We start from the raw sequence: 18,926 nt of genomic DNA, 5'->3' as shown, positions 1-18,926 counted from the left end.
ATCAGTTTTGCTCCCCTCACGCCAAACCACTGGAGGCACTGTGTAGCTGAACATCGAGGGTTGGACCGACTGGCTCTGAAGACGATGCTGTCTCCAATTACCCATGTGCGTGTAGTGCCTGTGGATAAATAAAATAAGGGAATGAGAGCAAAGGCCTTTCCAAAACCCAGCATTAAAGTCAAATACCCGATGTGTTGCACTAAGCAATAAAGGAATGAAATTTTTTCCTAACTAGACCCTATGGGGACGGATGTAGAGATTTTCTGCTGGGGACTTCCAACAACCCAGAGTCTGAATCTCTGAGACTGAAATACCATTAAGGGCCGCGGATGTGGCGGCTCCTATGCAGAAGCTGTGACCGCTGAAGCCTGCTGAGGGAACTCCTGCTGCTTCCAATGACTTTTTAAGCATGTGACGGAACTGAAAGGCGGTTTGGGGAGATCAATCGAAGTGGGTGAATAGAGGGCCCCCTGAAGTGGGCCGCTTGTGCAGATAGCCTGCTAGTGAGTGTACTGGGCAGAAGGAAGGGGGAGTGTACTATGAAAACGGAGAATTGCAGTCTCTCCCCGCTGATCGGTTTTAGAAAAACGGAGTCTTACAGTCATGACTAATGGATCGGAGCCCTTAAACCAAACATCATTGAGCCCCAGAGTGCGAGAGCTGTCGGCATGTTTACTGCCTACAGTAAACTCACCTACCCGTAAAAACCCATAGAACACTAAAAGGAAAGCAGAACAAAACACGGAACGTTCAAAATCCGATGAAGTGATGTGGCCTAATATGGTGCAGATCTTTTGCAAGAGGCCAACTGTGATGGGACAACGGCTGTCTGACTGATGAGGCTGCTGGCGGCATCCCTCCCTAATTTTTTGAACCAAGAAGTTATTAGTTTGATCGGGCCAGTACTGGAGTATATGCAAGGCAGCATAAACATTGGGTTTTATTAATGCAAGTTGTTGAGATGTTCGGGTTACAAGGACTAGGAGTGGGAAGTAGCACTTTAGCGGTGGGAGAAGCTAGATTTGCTGTTTTGTGCTGTGCATGAGGCACCCCCGTGTTCGGGGGATTGGCAGGAGGAACACTTGTGGGCGTACTTGCATTGGGAATTGGTACACCCTGTGCGGTTGAATGTGAAACAAAACCCGGATCCACGGGACGAAGCCCTGCAACAAAAGGAGTTGAAAGGGCGCTGATTGGGAAAGCTAGAATTGATCCCTTTTTGGGCCCAAAGGCCGAAGCTGGGGCCAGCGGGGGCGGTCACAGTTCGCCGTCAATGATAGCCCAGGATCTATTAGGGTGGAATTGTTGGCGCAACCTGAATTGGTGATTGTATTCTATCCAGCCCTTACCCGCAAATCGCGCTGCGGCCATCCTAATCACATGTATGTACTTAAGGAGTTCTTGGGCCCGCTCGGGGTGCACACCGATAATTATCGAGGAAAAGACAAGAAAGGCATTCGTCCAGCCCAAAATAGATGTAATTCGGGGCTTTTTCTTGGTGTCTTTCAATAGTAACTGCCCAGAATTGTCAAAACTAAGCGTGAGGTTTGAATTGGGGGAACTGTGAAAGTGGTGCTCCAGAAGCAGATCTCATTCAATGAATTCACTTTTTTATGATCTTCTCTCTAGTACTAGCTAGAATTGTAGCCCCCAAGGGATCACAAACTAAAACTAAGGGACCCTCGTCCACCCCTTATGTAGAGGGTATTGTGCCAAGCAAAAGGAGGCCCCTGAATAGGAATGCCATACTCACCAAGAGGGCGGTGACTCGAGCCAGGCACCACTGAACTTGGAGGGGATCCAGCCTCACATGCTCCATGCATCAGTACGCCTGTGGGTTGGGATGTCACCATAGCTGGGGCTCCAGAAACGACCTGCTGAAGGGGAAGAGCATCATGACTGCGCCCGTTGGGATGAGTTGATTGATGACTAATCGGCCAAGCGATTGGCGCTGACAGTGCTGGAATGGCTGGCAGGCACTCTAGACAGCTCGTTTGCAACTGGCATTGGCAAGTTCCTGAGGGACCAAGTTGGCTTAATTCTGGCAGCGGAGCGCTGAGTGAACGTTGAGGAAGGGGCCTCTGAGATACCAGCACTGGAATAGGCTGAACAGAGCTCAGAGGGCCGACGAAGACGCTACACCTGGGGCCGGAACGGGCGACGAGATTGGCTGAGGATGGCATGGTGTACATGTTGCAGTGCTCGCGCTCTGCGAACTCTGGCCACAAGAGGGCACTGTTACGATCATCTGGCTCGGCCGACTTGTCACCACGGGGTCATCGGGGCTGCTGTGAACACATACATCTGGGGGGTGTGCAGCCAAAAATGATGGGGTGAGCAAAGCCTGCATAGCCCAAGTCTGTGACCGAGTCTGACTTGGAGGACGTGAAGTGTTGACCGAATTTCTCTTCTTTGCGGCCGCTCCGGAGCTCTCGGGAGCCTTTCTCTTCTGACCTTGCCGCTCTTCACCATCAAGAAATCCAGAAGTTAGGTTGATAGGCAGGATTTTTGACCAAATTGCGATGTGAACCGAACACGTATGGTGGGGAAAACCAAGAAAGTGACGGCCTTCCCACGCAAACTGGGAAAGCGCTCGAGGAAGCCCAGCCTGTCATTGGTCTGATCCGCATACCAGCTGATCCAGATTGGTGTGGGCCATAGTTACAACGCCCTTCTCACTCCCCCTGGACCCAAATGATGTTCTTCGGAGACGAGCTTCGAAAAACTGTATTATCCCATTTTAAATCATTTTGGAAAATCAATCATTTTCAGTCATTTTGTTCCTTGTGTACTTAGCTTCCCAGTAGTGGTCAACATTTTGTTTGCCATCTTTAGCCAAATTGGCACCTTTTTGAAAACTGATGTGTTGGAGGGAGGAGAAAAAAATTACAAATTTACATGGGTGATGGAACAGTGTATCAAAATTTTAAAAAAGTTATTCACGGTGGCAAAGGTAGGTCTAATATCAGGGATTTTTCTCTCTCTATTTCCTAGTCACAGCATTTATTTGTATTTGATTGCAAGCAAAACACAAGTATTGCAAGGAAATTATTGGTCCCGCTTGTCTAGCTGAGATGCAGGTAGTAATTGGGCATTTTTGGAATGTATTCTATTATTTGTCTGACTTGGCCTCGACGATCATTGAGCCAGAATAAGCCGTTTGCGAGTTAAATTTGAATAGCCTGGTACACTGAGTTCTTTAAATTCAAGTGAACATAACAATTGGAATTCTCCATACTATAGCCACTGTTGCTATACCTCATGATTTGGGGAAAGCTTTTCCTTAGTTATATGAGAGACGCCTTGCAACAAAACACTGTTCTCAATGGAAAAGAAGGGCACAAAGGAACCAGTCTATTCCAGAGATGGTGGTCGCTATGCAAAAGCTTGCCCCAAATCATGAGGTATAGCAACAGTGTCTTTAGTTTGGGGAATTCAAATTGTTACGTTCATTTGCAATCAGATAACTCAGTGTACCAGATTTTATTCAAATTTAACTCGCAAGTGGCTTATTGCTACTCCAGTGTCCTTCCTCTATGGTCATACAATGTTGTGTTCACCAATAAAAGTTTTGTCAAACGTTAATGGATAAAGTATCCAATAGTTCATGAAGATGAGCATTTGCTTCAACTTGGAAGATTTCTACTCTCACAGTGACGGCATGGGTGCTATGGTAGATAGGAACTAGATAAATACATAACTTGGTTAATATATAAATCTTGTTTTGTACCTTTATAAATACAAGGTTGTCCTTTTTTTAATCTAAATAATACAGACATTGGTTGACATCCACACCAGAAGCCACCCTGTCAACAACTATGAGACCATGGTATGTCTGGAGATACTAGGCAACCTGAGGCGTTGCTTTACTCAACAAGGTGATGTTAGACTCATCTTGTATGAGGTACATGAATTGCTTTTTAGAAAGTGGAGTATCCACCTTGCTTTTGCCAGGAAATCATGAGATGAACTCATAACAAAATTCAACTCTGTTCAATATTTTAGTTGGCTATTCCTTATCTTAAAATATTTTGAGAACTTTACCAGAGTGGCTAACTGCAGTTTGTGAAAGACTGTTTCAATTGCTTTCAATGATAACCTACGGCAAATTCATATCAATTTTTGAACATCACAGCTGCGGATCCTACATGTAGTTGTATTTTTTTTTATTGTGTAGGTTGTAAAGTTTTCATTTGCCCCAAAATTCCATTTTTGGGCCTCAAAAGTCAAACAGCCTTAATCATGTAAATCTGTTGAAAAAAATGGATGGTGGGGTACCAAATCAATTTCCTCATGCCAAAATGTATGCACCACGTTTTTGGCAATTAACATTAAATAATAAATTTACTTCGCCCATATATACATATTGTTGCATTCCCTAAATATCAAGTGGATGGTAGCATGGACTTTAATAGTGTCTACGGCATGTGATATTTGGGGTCAACAATTTATTAAAGGGTGGACGTGAAACAAGGGGTTTGGGTGACAGTCAAACTGTATGGTTGGTTTATTGCTCTCACTTCTCTTCATCAAAGTTCAATGTGGGTTTGAAGAAGGTGTAGCTTGACATAATACAACACACAAAAAGGAAAGTTACAGAAAGGCGAAGTTGTATACGAGTGTAACTAAACTACGGTTTGGCAGGACCATTGGAAATGCAAATCAGACGGAGTGGGTACGGTACGTGTGTGTAGCATCGCACAACTAGGCTACACTCATCGGGCGGGGCCATGGTGGGAGCTGTCCCGGACCACCACGGTGACTAGCAAGGGCTGGACAGGGCCAGCGCCGGTATGTACCGACCGCACTGCCGCTCAGACCACAATGAGTTGAGTGCAATGATAAGATCGCCACCATGTGTACCATTGGCTCAGCATAGAGACGGGGAGGACTGGGCTAGTTAGCAGGACATGGGTGGCGAGGGACACGGGGTTGTCTCGCCCGGCAATCGGTTTGGACGTAGCGGTGACGGGCCGCTACGACTCTCACGAGCACCCTGGGCTGATTCGTACCGCTCTCACATTGGTCCAAGCTAAGCTAGCCAGCCATTCATATGGTTACATTTCTTCACCATAAGAATGGTTACTATCGCACTTCTCTCGGTAAGGGTCCAACCGCCGCACTACGTTAGGTTCTGCTCTCGCAATAAGGGAGCTAAGGGAAATCTGCTCTATTTATAGGATTCTAGAGGCTTAGGAATTAATAAAATGTGAGCGTCACTGAACAGCTCAACTAATGAAAATCTTCCATCTCAAAGGGTCACATGACTTCCTGCTAGAGTCGTGTGCAAGAATCTAAGTGTAAAAGGTAAAATACAGAATAAGAAGTCACGTGTACTAAGTGTAGAGCCGGGTGCGTGAAAGTGCTTACCCGGTCATTTGTGGCGAATGATTGACAGTTACAAAGTTTGAGGTTTCTGAACATTAGCATTTCAGGGAACCTTACCACGCCCAACCACGCAGCCACATGGAGGGGAATTTCGACATGCCAAAACTGAGCAGAGAAAACACAAGGATAAAGGAGTGAAGGAACACGCAATCACGCCAGAGTACAGCATGAATAACTTAATACAAAATTAGAGTCTCTGCTACATGTCCATAATGCGTAGCTGAGCTACATAATAGATCCTGAGGAATGCAAGGACCGAGAATGAGTAAACTAGGGGGCGCTAGAATTCCAGGATTTGCGGGTCCGCAACAATATGTACATGACATGCAATTCATACAGTGTATGAATGGTTCTCGGACATGAGTTCCCTTATCTTGAGGACCGAACTAAGGGATACCAGACTTCCTACCATTGTTTGAATTCTGGCTTTATCAAATTTTGGGAAATAACACTGAAACCCTAATATTGCTTAAAACCTTCAAAGGATACAGCACTTTCCCCTCACCATACATGTATACCACAATACAGGTGTACAATTCGAAATAGACAACATAGGGCAATGTATTAAGCAGAGTCATTTGAATTACATGTGGAAATCACAGACATATAAAAGCATAGACTGCCACATTGCATTCAAAACTACATGAATATTTCATGATCTGCATGGCATCCGACTAAAATCGAAACTACGTGTATGGGCAAATTCGCCCCTACATGTAGGTATATATATAGGGAATTGACAAAGTTCAAGAATTCCAGCCATAAAATTCTGTGAAGCCATTTTTCGTTAAGAAAATCCTCTGTTTACTTAATCTAGCTTATGTAGACTCAAAACAATGTAGTTGCAACATTTGAAAAGAAGAAATGGCAGTACTGAAGAGTAATAAAGTGAATGTATTTTGGGAGAACATGTCAACAAATGCAGGCAATGTACATGTAAGTGCGTTGCGTATAATGCGCATTGAACATGCTGCCATCCACCATTTTGCCCTTTGTTTGCTGATACTTTTCAAAAGCATGGTTATACATAGGTGCAAAACTCATACAGTTATATTTCTGTGGTGGAAATCCAGTCCATGAGGAACACACTTTATTGGTTCCATGCATTTCACTTTCACTGTAGATAAAGTAGGGAATCAATCATATTCGTGTACCAAAGTGGTATGGTGTATCAAAGAGTATGTATCCAACATGGTAGAATAACAATGGCCCCTAGCCATTTTGCAGCAGGTGCCTTCTGATGCTACACACGTGCCTGTCCCATTCATTAGAGCTCAGCTCATTCTTCTTGTGACCAGGCCTGGTCCCCACTGAGGCACAGGAGTACATACCCATTCAAGATCACTTTCAGAGGCATATCTCTATTCGAATCCATCCACTGATGAGGATAGCCTCTCCATTTTCCAGAGACGAGTTTAACTTTGCAGAAGCGGATTAGCTCTTTCAATTTCCCCCTCCATCTCGTTTGAGCAAGTCTCGACCCTCTGGCTCCCAGGACACACATACATCCAACCATTTTTCCAATTGATAGAATGTGTGGAGATATTATGAATTCGGCTTTAAAGCAGGTGCAGGATAAACAGACAACCCCAGCAAGAAAGCAGTCTGGCAGGCCAGTTGTTTAATTGAAGCAAATCTGATGCTGAAAGTATTTTCCAACCTCCACTTTAGAGGCCAAGGATCTGCTTAGATGTGAAAATCCTCACCTCAGTTATTTGATGCTAATATCAAGGCATTAGGCAAAGACTTTTAGCCTCAGATTATTATTTACGTGTATGTCATAAGGCAAACAACATTGTTTTTCCTTTATTGTCCAGTGCTCTTGCTCTATATCATAAAAATCTTTTTGACTAGTGTGAGTAATGTACCGATTTTTCATTTTCTTGATGACTCGTGGGGCTTCATTGCCTTTAACAGCTTGTTCCTCCTATCAGTTTGGTCCACGGATCTTCCTCTGGTGTGGGTGATTTGTTTGACAACTTTAGCAAGGCTATAGTGCAGGAAGCCAAATGTCTAAAGACAGAAAACAAATTAGGTGTTTTGCATTTGGCCAAGTGCCCTTTTACTACCACCTAACATACAACTGCAAGGGACAGACCAAGAAATAAATCTTCCAACCAGGGTTCATTTTATCAACCCAAGAAGGACACAGACCAGTCTTCATCTCATCGGTCTACATTAAGGGACAGACTTCCCAGATAGTTTGGCCCCCTAAATCCCAGGGGTCTCAAGCCAAGAAGGGCTTCTGACGATTACAAAGTGCTCTTCCCCCTTCCCTTGAGTCTAGGAGGTGGTCGCCTCTCAGAGTTCAGTTACCAGTGGTTCCATATAACTTCAGACAACAGGGTTCTTAAGATAATTTCATCAGGGTATTGACTGGTATTCACCAGCAACCCCCTCCCCCATGGATCCCACTTGCCAGGCTGCTTTGGAGAGGGAAGTCCTTTCTCTGAGGGAACAGAATGCCTGTGGTAGTCCCTCAAGAAACTGCCTTCGATTTCACCTCGACATTGTGTCTCGTCCCAAAGAAGTTTTGGGAGTGGAGACCCATTGTCAACCTGCTACCGCTCAACTATCACATAGGGCTGAAACATTTCTGGATGTAGACACTTTCAATTCTTCACCAGTCTCTGACTATTGGTTGATGGCAACCTCTGTTGACTTCAAGAACACCAACCTCCATGTGTCTATCGACATGGATCATCAGAAGTTCCAACAGTTTGTGTACCAGGGAACTGTGCACCTTTTTTGCTGCCTACCATTCAGACTACCATTGCTCCTTGAGTCTTCTCCAGAATCACCAGTGTTGTTGCAGCGTTCTTGAGTTAAAGACATGTCTAGCTTTTTATGAACCTGGATGATTGGCTTATAGTTGACCCTACTTGCTAGGACACAGTTAAGGCCCTCCAGCAGACAGTCCAATTAACAATCAAACTGGGCTTCCTAATCTAGACAAAGGAATCTTCTAGCTTAAACCTGAACAACAACCTGCCTTGGGACAGTTTTCAGCTTGGCTATAGACAAAGTAACTCCAACTTAGGATTGTTGCCAAACTCTACAGGATTGTGTCTGAGTATTTATGGTGTCTCCAGTCCTATAGTGTCTCCAAGAGGCGAGCTCCACACCTTACCAATGGAACCAGACCACATTTACAAGGAATCTGGTAGTGTATGCTTATTCCCAAAGATACATTTTCTTATCAAAAACCAGATTTCTCTCCCTAGATACTCTCGTGTCAAGCTTGACATCACTTTCATCTGTGGAAGAGGATGAAATGGTTGTGCTCCATCTGAACTCTTAAATATATACATGTGCATTACTCACAGTCTGCCTTACAAGGCAGTATCAAGCAGTTTCTTATCACAACCATCCAGCCTCATCCCTGGCCGCTGGGACTATGATCACGGAATAGATTTGGGAGGTAATAAGTCCTGCTGATAATCAAGTGTAAAAATCACGAGATCATGAGACACAAAGCATGTCATCCTATTGGGCCCACCTACTTACAGTTTCTATGGATTATTACGTATTACATTTACCTTTCTACTGTAGATACCATATTTTTTAAATTCATTTTGGTTCTTTTAACATACATGCAGGATCCACATGTATTTGCAGACATGTTTTCAACTTTGAAACCAACAGGGAAAATTGACGGACAGAAATTGTAGATAGGATGCTGAAATCTGAAGTAAAACCCACATGTAGCATTATTTCAAAACAGTTCTACCATCAAGTTGAGTACTTACACCTCACAGTTGGAGCCAGAGAAGTATTCTGTGTCTGCCTTGTCCATCTCTGTGTTGTATGCCCTGGTTAGCTCCACATTCAGGGGACAATTTCTCTTGCTAGGAAATTTGGGACTGAGTTGTGACAAAAATTTGTCCCCATAAAAAAGTTTGTCGTACAGTTACTATTGTTCAACACAACTACACTGCCAGTTGAATGCAAGCCATCAGTTTCCCTACCATCAATCATTGCTTGTGTAATTTTGTTTGTCAGGGTTTGTATGAAGTCTTACGCAACAACTCCAAGTTATCAGATACAATTGTAGACATGTTAAGCAAGCAGTGGATGCGGTACTATGAAACTGATGAAGACAAACATCCACCAATCAAGCTGAACGAGTGCATCGTAAGACAGGCAGATCAGATTTCCCTCACAGAACCATTGGTAAGAAACACACACCCCCTTCCCCGCAACATGCCTCATCCCCCATATGAAATATTTCTCATGGAACGGCACATTTCATTGGTGGAAATCTCTGACTTGAGAAAAGTAAAGAATGTGAAGGCCAACTGGTTTTGAATATTGTATGATTATACAAAACTTTCATGGAACTCACTCTAATCATGTACAATGTACATGCACTAAAGGAAGCACAGTGACAATCACTAAGTATAGATGAAGTTTAGCTATATTTTGCCATTTTTATGAAATGACATGTACATACTCTGAAGAAACAAACCATGCTTTTAATACTTCGACTTTTCAGACAAACATGGTGCATTGCAGAATTTGGCATTTTCAATGTGTTTATTTTAACAAAAATTACATCATGTTCTAAATAGAGCAATAGTCCTTATTCTTTGTTGATGCTGGGTCGCTGTAAATAAGATACTAAATTTACTCCCTTTTTTTGATGGAAGTCACACCTGCTGCTGTCATTGTGCCATTGTGTTCTGCAATGTAAGAAACTGATTGAGCCCTCTAATGACAAGGATGAGGCAGAAGATGACGAGGCTGAAGCTCACATGCAAAACCTTATTGAACTACAAGAGGAGATGTTTGATTCCCTCACACGACGCATGATCAAATGTGACTTGGAAGATTTTGAATTGGTAGGTTTATTCAGCAATTTGATTTGATCCTTGCTGGCACAATTTCTCTTTGCTGAGGGTGTATTTTGGGGATAGCACTTATGATTAAGTTGCATTGCATTAAAGAATAATCACCGTAATCAGGAAGGATGACCATGGTAGCACTAAACCATATCAAATTGCCAAAGGGAAACAATGTGATTACCACTACCTGGCCTTGAGCTTGTTATCATTATTATGTTGATGTGGCTACTTTGTTTTGAATGCTTGAACATTGCTCGGAATGTGCCCACAAACTTACAGATGACTTTGTTTCCTGGTAGTTTTACTTGTGAAGTGTCAGAAGCAGTGTTATGGATTTGGATACATCTCATCAATTGAAAAAAAGTTCTTGCATCTGATTTATATCTGCAAAGATTTGGAAGTTTCGGATTGCCAGCATTTCCATGTTTGCCAGTTCTTACTTGCCCGAATGAAGAGCCAGTTTAAGAGATTTTAGTTGGAAGTTTAGTTTCATTAAGTCTTGCCTCCTGGAATAAAAAATCCTGTGTTTTGTTTTTCATGATACTTATGGTTATTATTGCATGTAAGTTTTGGGTGAATTGTGCACAGCTTGATATTAAGTGATTCTCACCAGATCATATTTCATATAAAATGGTGCTCATATATATTTTATTTTCAAACACAGACCCTGTGAATGTTCAGAGAGCTTTTCTGTTCATTCCTTCCATTTTAACTGACTGACTGTCATAGTCATTTCCATATCAATTTTCTCCCACTAGGACAAGTCTGCTGACTTCTCCCAGGCTGGTACAGTGGGAGTCAAAAATACCATCTCTGCCATCTTAGTCTTAGGTGTGTATGAAGTGCTCATGGAATACAACCTCACTGACACTGATTACAGGTAAGGCAGAAACTAAAGTTGACTGTCGTGGAAGTTTAGTATAGACAAAAATAGTACACACTTATCCACAGTAAAAGTGTCCATGCTGGACAGGGCCCAGAGATCCACATGGACTGTATGATAAGTGCAGAGTGCTAGACTTAACTTAGTGTACATCAGGCTTCTAGCCTACACGTACACCATGCCTACTGTTTCTGTCCTGTTTAAGTAACACACAAAGACAAAATAACAAAGATGACAACGACAAAGCACAAAGACGTTGTAATAATTAAAGTTCAGATGAATCCCAAAAGGTGTTGCCGTGGCAGAAACACCAATGACATGCTGGAAAATACCTCTGCAAAGGTGGTGTAGAATGACTATAGAATGTTCACTCCTCTTTAGTTAAAATGAGTAACAAAAATCCTACTGAATAATTCCGTACAAAATTTTGAGATGTGGTGAAGAAAAAGGAGTTCTGTTATGCGAGGTGAGAAAGCAGGACAACTGTCAACGTTTCCAGTCCAAGTCACTCCAATGTGGAACATATTTACACTGTACATGTAAATGCATAATGCTGTGCATAAGCTGACTCTCCTATAGTGGGCCAGTTGCTTAAAATTCTTATGGCAGACTGCTTGTAACAAAGTTAGGAAAATTTCGCAGAAGGAACTGTTCCTCTTAACCACTTCTAAGCAAAAGAGCACAAGGGTGTGGTGGTATTTTGGTTGAAAGTCAAGATCTGCACTGTGGCTACTTCTCAAAGCTACATGTAGATTGGAAACCTGAAGTGCTGACTCTCTATTGAGAGTAATTTGTGCAAAGTTTGTGTCTGACATTTCTCATTGTAACATCTTTGCTACAGTCTTGAGCCAATGCCTGCTATGACAACTGGCCATAACACTTAGTCAGGGTACCACACAGAGCCTTCGTCTTCCGTGGACTAGTCAGACTTCTGTGGGTTACATGCATTACTCCTTTCTTTGAATAAAAATTGCCGGAAAATTTTTAGAATTCCTCTGTGTAAATTATCAAAGAAAATTGTTGGACAATTTACACATCCTGTGGGACAGAGTGGCCAAAGGTGAATCCCAGACCAACTTTTCTGGGGTTGGGAGTTACTTACCAGCCCAAAAATTGGGATATAATTTATTTTATTTTATGTTTACTCTTAAAAGCTTTCTTTAGGGGTGAGGCTAATTCATAGGCTTTTTACACGATTTCAGAAGAAATAGAAATGACACACACAAAACTGTTATTTCATCATTTTTTAATAAAACATTTCTTGCTTCTTTTGGAGGTGTCATTCCCTTATTGCTCCTCCCATCTGCCAGTAAAGTTGGCTGATGTTTAAGTTCTTGATGTAAAAGGATAACTAACTGATACAAGAATTAAATAACACACAAGGGACACTGGTTGTCATTAGCAACAGCATGGAATTACTTATTTATTCACACCAATCAAAAACGAATTAAGTTAGTCTAAAAATTCATTTGCTGTTTTGGAAGCATTTTTTTCAGTCGCTTTAATATTGGTGCACTAATACCAGTAGGCCCATTCTGTCAACAAGGTAACATACAATATCACACCATTATGACAATGTACATGTATTATACCATTGTCGCATGTCCAGTTTAATTAACATGTGGTTATACATATACTTAACCTCATCCTAGTTGTCCACCACTTTGTTTGGAATTATTTACACCTATCTTCATCTTAATTGTAAGCATAGATTGGGCCAGTCAACACACGAAGTAAGCACCATACATGTATATGTAATTTACTCCCACAGTACATATCTCGTAAATGATGTCACTTCCTACAGATTGACATGTGCCCTGGTGTTTCGGATATCAAATTTTCGTGACGCGTATTGGCTGCGCCATACTTAGAAAACATTACATTGGATTAACACTGCGCATGTATATAACATGTCACATGTTATGTTCACACGCACCTGATGGTATTAAATACGTAGTTGTAATTTTTCTGTGAATATGAAGAGAAATCTTGAAGCTCTCGGATTGTTTAACCCTTTTGAAAGCATTGAGCCAATGTGTACACTTATATGTACTGTGAAGTTAATGAACTTGAATGAATTTTTTGCCCTGCCCAACGTGTATTGCAACTCTGTAAAACAAAAAAAATACTGTGAAGTTCGTCACTGCAAGCTACTGGAATAATGCATTTTACCAAAATGTCAACAGTGCTCCTGCATAAGTTACAGCTTTCTAATTGGTTGTCAAAGGTGAGCACCGCAATTTACATGTGCTTAATGTGTTGGACATTGCTACTGAGGAGTAAAACAATCAATGCTCCAACATTGTGATATCTGAGAGGGTGTCCATGCTAATGAACCTGTGCACAAACTGGAGCAAATACATCTACCACAAATAACACAGGTTAAAAAAGAAAAAATGGTAATTTGAATTCCCATAGCAAGTTTCAGAAGCCACTGTTAATATTCCATGACATGATGTTTTTAGGTTTGCCTCCTTCTTTCTTCTGTCCTGTTCCCCAAGAGGACACAGACACAGCCAGCCCAAACACTGGGGGAGAGAGCTAGGGATTTCCAAGATGCATTGAAATACTGCAATGTTTGATACAGTTATTATTACAGCCAAATTATGAAATGCATTGTATTAGTTTGATAAGTTGTTAACAATGCCAACTTTAAAAGGAAATGTATAATCTCAGCCCCGACAAATCATTTTCATCGAATACAAATAAAAGGAAAATGCATTTGTATTTCAAAACTGTTTTATTCTTGCAGTGGTAACTGTCACCCACGCTCTTTGTGAAGCTTCTCTGTGAGTGTTTAAAATGCTGTTTACATTGAAGCTGCACAAAATAGGAACAATTTCAAATTTATATAGATATATCTCATCATCTTCTGATTTAAATGCAAAAAGTCTCAACACCCTGAGACAGCCAAAAGAACAGAGATAAAACCTGATCCCATAATATATGGGAAAAATTCAGGAAAATTCCTATCTGACCCTTGATGGTGATCAAGCATGACACGCTCCAGGGTTTGTTTCTTAGTTTTTGCAAAAGAATGCTAATGTCTTATAAAGTTATTAAGAGTTACCTCTCTCTGAAAATGAAGAAAAACGGACTGTGCGGTGTGGTGACTACAAATAAACCTTTCATCATTCCAGTGCCTTATGTAGCCACACTCTGCTTCACTCGTCACTGCCCACACTTTGTATAACAACCAACTACACAGCTTCTCACACTAATCATGAGATAGTAATTGTCTTTTTATGTAAACATGACAAAGAAAGTGTGTAATTCCTTGTTTCGTTATGTTTTTACCGTCTAAAAATAAATCGTCATGCAAAAACATTGTGTCTTGCTTTTGAGTACAGTAGTTTTGATAAAAATACATAAATAGGTTTGTGGCCTCACGGTAAATTTGTTTGCCCAATTAATCGCAGGATTAGGCTTTGGCATCTTGTTTACTTTATACAAGTGCAGATCCGAGGAGGGGGATTCAACCACACACACTCTTAGACAAAAAAAAAGGTAAAAAGGAATAGAATAATGAAAGGATTCAAGTAAGCATACCAATAACATTGTGAACAATGTACTTGTATATCATATATGAATGTTTCATCATCATTTCCACTTGTCTGCAAAAGTTATATATTAAAAACAAACTTCAGCCTGACACCCCCCTCCAAAAATTTTCAGATCCACCCCTGTTATGCAAATGAACTTTGAAAGGAACAAGATCAACATAACTGGTTTTTCTTAAACGACATGCTATGCATATGCGGCAGAAAATTGCTCACTTAAGAAAAACCTTGTTCTAACGATTAGGTTGCAATTTACTTTGAAAGAAAAACAAAGACTTTTTAAAAAATCAATTAAATGTTGACTTCTCAAAAAGAAGAAAAGACTAGGAAACCAAAAATGGAGCAGACACTTGTAATGAGTGGATGGGTTGGAGAATGGAGCAAGGAAATGTCTTGTCTGTATGGAGATGGTCTGCTGAATGACCTCTATATTATGAAAGTAATGCATAACTGTACAGGAAATTGGGGCCAGCATAAACAATAGGGGTAGGTTGGACACTTATAGGGAGGAGGGGGTACACCTTAAAAGAAAGATGGGTTATAAAGTACATGTTATTGTACAAAAATCTCAACTCATTTTCTGCTCCTCTACACATAATCTGGTCAGAATGTCATTACTTGTTAAGATACAATGTTTTTGCTTTAACCCACCGTGATGGCCCATTACTGAGGACATAGATAAATCTCATTTAAGTCAAAAATATTACTGTCAAAGCCCTACCAGTATATCATCTTGGGTTTGAGTGACATATCCTTCATCTGACTAAAGCTTGTCGTTGGATATTCATGTAGCACCTGAATCAGTGGCAAATGGTCATTTATACTGTATTGTATTTTCCACAAAGTTTACGTTTGTTTCTTGTATTTTCTATTTAGACACATTTTTATTTATAAACTTGAACGATTTGGGATTAGTTTTGAATTGTGATCAGTTACCTTGAAAAGGGGGAAAACATTAATACAATTTTATTTTGCTTTTCTGGAAAATATGAATTTCAATGAATTTTGAGATTTGACATTTTACACAAACACGACTATACATGCCGTATGGGACTTTGTGTGGAGTGTACTGAGATATGACATTCAGCATGAATGCGAAGGCACATAATTAATAAAGATACATAATTACGCAATATTTTTCAATAAATTTACCTGTAAATTTTAGACTACTCCAGCGAAAATCTCAACTGGGTAAATAAAAAATGCACTGAAAGCCTTGGAGATAAATCCGAATTCGGTAAATCTGAATCAAATTTTAGAAAAAAAAACAATTTCACAAAATATGCAGTTACAACATGTTTGCACTGACATAACAAAATGTTACAATATTGAGAAAAAATTCTGAGTGTAACTTGAACCCAGAACTGCCTGATTACAGAGCTGTTTCAAAATATGGGAAAAGAGAATAAAAAGACATTAATACCTTGTGCCTCTTTAACAATAAGGTGGGCATAACAACAATATGTAGCCGCAATGACAAACATAAAGCCAGATACATGTAGATAACAAGCACAACAAAACAAGTATTTCTACATTCGTAGGATTTACAAATAGCCCAGGATTGAAAAAGGTAAGAAGGCTTCCGAGACTGTTATTAGTAAAACTGTGCATTATCAGCAGTTTTGCAGAAAGCCTTTGAATAGTTGAGCTACCAAGCTGACTTATGGGTTTGTCTGGGATTTTTCTCCTTGGACCATGCTGTAAGCTCCTAAGTAGTTTGATGTTTCCTTATCAGCACTGCACATGGTGAGCTGTTACTGAAACTCTTCACCAAGTACCACAGTTTGGCTGAGATACTGAAAGAGAAGAGCAGCCAAAAGAGCAAAGCCAGTCACAAGGCAACACGTAGCCTTCTCTCCATCAAGTTTGTTGCTTCCATGATGGAGGCACTATTCAGGTAAGTCCTTGGTCCAACAAAGTGGTATAGTCAGTAGTCAGTCTGCCTCATGGATGTCCTAGTCCATCAATCAGATGAGCCAAGGGTTAAAATGTCAAGTGTCATAGGTGTTCAATTTTTTTGGCCTCAGTGAAACTTTTTTGAGATCTCTGGTGAAGTTTTTGTCTTTGAAAAGTTGCAGTCAACCTGATGTAAGGAATGGCAGTTAGTGGCAAAATAATGGCATATGGAGAAAACACCATTGATTTGACGTGTGTGCTATGTGAATGGACAGTGACATCTATGATGGCTGAAACAATGATCAATAATTTCCTAATTAAACCTAGATTCCTGTCTTTATGAAAACTAAAACATCATTCATGCTAACTTGTGATATTTGTGGAAGTTTAAAGTTTTACTCAAATTCCAAAGACATTTTTTCATTTTTTTAAAGTCAGGACTTTGTTTAGTTGTACTTTTAAAAAGCATATCCTCATCAGACTTGTTACAAAGATGTTGAAATAACCTTGTGTATCAAACAGTGCATTAAGATGCTACCATCAACTATTCAAGGGTCTGGAATACTTCAAATTTGGTCAAAATGAAATATTAAGATAAAAGCTTATGAATACTTAACAAAACCCAGAAATGAAGCAAATTTTTACCAGGAGAGAAATTAATTATTTGCATGTTTTCAAAGGGCAAAACATAAATTTTCAGAACTTTTCCATGTGGACAGACTTGTCACATCGTGAAACCACTGGCATCTTGTTGTTTTCTTTTGTATGTAGTGATGATGCTCCAGACCATCAGGAGTGTCTCGACATGCTGCGTGAAAAACCTGACTTTGTTCGCTATGTAGTCAGTATCGCAGTGCAGAAGATACAGCAACTGGGTGACAAGGGACATTGTGATGGTCCAGAAGGAAGTAACCTTGAAAAATTGTATTCCTTGTGCTGTTCAATCTCCAAGTAAGCTTGCTGTGGAGTACCTGTATTGCATTTTTGCCTATCTCTTGCTTTCTGTATACCTGTTCATGTATGTTAAAACTGTAACTCCCTCCCCAAACCTACATGTACATGTTGTTGCAATTTTCTGTGTGGAAAAGAATGACTGGGAGCTCAGCTGATGTTGTCTTCAATAATCATATTATATTACATTATGGCCAGGAGCTGCAGCAGGAGTTTAGCAGTAGTGTTGTTTGTATAAACAGAAGTTTCAAATTGTGGGCTGCAGCTGTGATTTTTATCTACTCATCAACTCACATTCATCAAATCTGCTGTCATAAGTTTGAACTTCAAAAACCAGGGGACACGTGATGTTATAAAGGAGACCTACTTTATCCTCTTCAATTGAAAGAGAGATCATTTTGAATCAAAATGTAGAACTAATACAAAAGTGCTTAGATGTACTGTAGATGCACCATTTATCACCAACAAGAAAACTTACCTACAAATGACAAGAGATCGTTGGGAAAATTGTGGGTATACTGATAGTTTACTGTGTGTTTGTTGAAACCTTCAAACATGCTAATCTTACGTACATTTATTATGATGTTGATCAGTTGTACTTGCATTGTGGTCTCTATTCCTATTTTCTTAGTTGTTTGCAAAGTTTGTGTTAAGGATTGATGCAAATCAACCATTTCCCATTGATGAATGTCTCCTTTCATATAATATTTTAAATTGCCAGCAAGAAACTACAATTTATGTTTCTGTCAAACATTGCTTAGCACGCACATACCATGAGGACTTTTTCAAACAACACTAATATTTGTCATTCCTCAGAACGTTTCTTCACAAATTTACTACCGACACCATTACATCAACAGAGCAAGGCAAGAAGGAAAAGGTAAGACTTTTATTGCATTAAAATCTGAAGCTGCAGGTTGTCAAGGAAATTTAGAAACAATTGTACATTTAGTTGATTGCTGTCTTGACCTCTTACATGGGTTATTTTACTGGTTCTCAAGTAGAAGCACATCTCAACTGGTACATGTGTCATATAAACCCCTATCGTGTCCATGTGAGACAAAACATCTGATGATAGGTTAATGCATCAGTGATACTTCAGAGAGTGTTCTTCTTTATTGGTGCTTTTAGAAATTTGAACTGTTCTGAGGTTCTGTTGCATAGAGTGTAAACACTGCCAGAATCATCTCCAGGAGGAAAGTCATACAAAGCTGAAGATCAAAATGCTCCTTGGCAAATTTCCAGGAAGATCTGAAACAAATGAAAAAAAAACACTGATCTCTTGGTGCTCCTTATCTACTACACTGAGATGAATGGTTGCAATATATTCATGGCACTTGAACCGAAGGCAACTTCCAAACAGAAGAGAGTTTGGGACATAAAGCAGTTGAAAACCAAACTTGG

The 18,926-nt window shown here is 40.4% G+C and overlaps 1 protein-coding gene and 1 pseudogene across 1 annotated transcript in view; one reads left to right on the top strand and one right to left on the bottom strand.

The window, feature by feature from the left end:
* Nucleotides 1–18,926, top strand: part of fanci (FA complementation group I) — an 89,975-nt gene that overhangs the window by 35,058 nt on the left and 35,991 nt on the right. Inside the window, 7 exon segments of the mRNA XM_087144693.1 lie at nt 3,776–3,904; nt 9,391–9,561; nt 10,038–10,229; nt 10,991–11,112; nt 16,411–16,572; nt 17,343–17,522; nt 18,339–18,402. Coding sequence (XP_087000819.1) covers nt 3,776–3,904; nt 9,391–9,561; nt 10,038–10,229; nt 10,991–11,112; nt 16,411–16,572; nt 17,343–17,522; nt 18,339–18,402 — 1,020 coding nt within the window.
* On the bottom strand, nt 52–1,819 carry LOC147796974 (uncharacterized; annotated as a pseudogene).

This window comes from Acanthaster planci, linkage group LG13, assembly GCF_054643075.1.
Source record: "Acanthaster planci isolate LZ-2023a linkage group LG13, COTS_SCS, whole genome shotgun sequence".
Lineage (NCBI taxonomy): Eukaryota > Metazoa > Echinodermata > Asteroidea > Valvatida > Acanthasteridae > Acanthaster > Acanthaster planci.
Note: the sequence above shows the minus strand (reverse complement) of the source record. Positions and strands in the feature narration are given on the sequence as shown.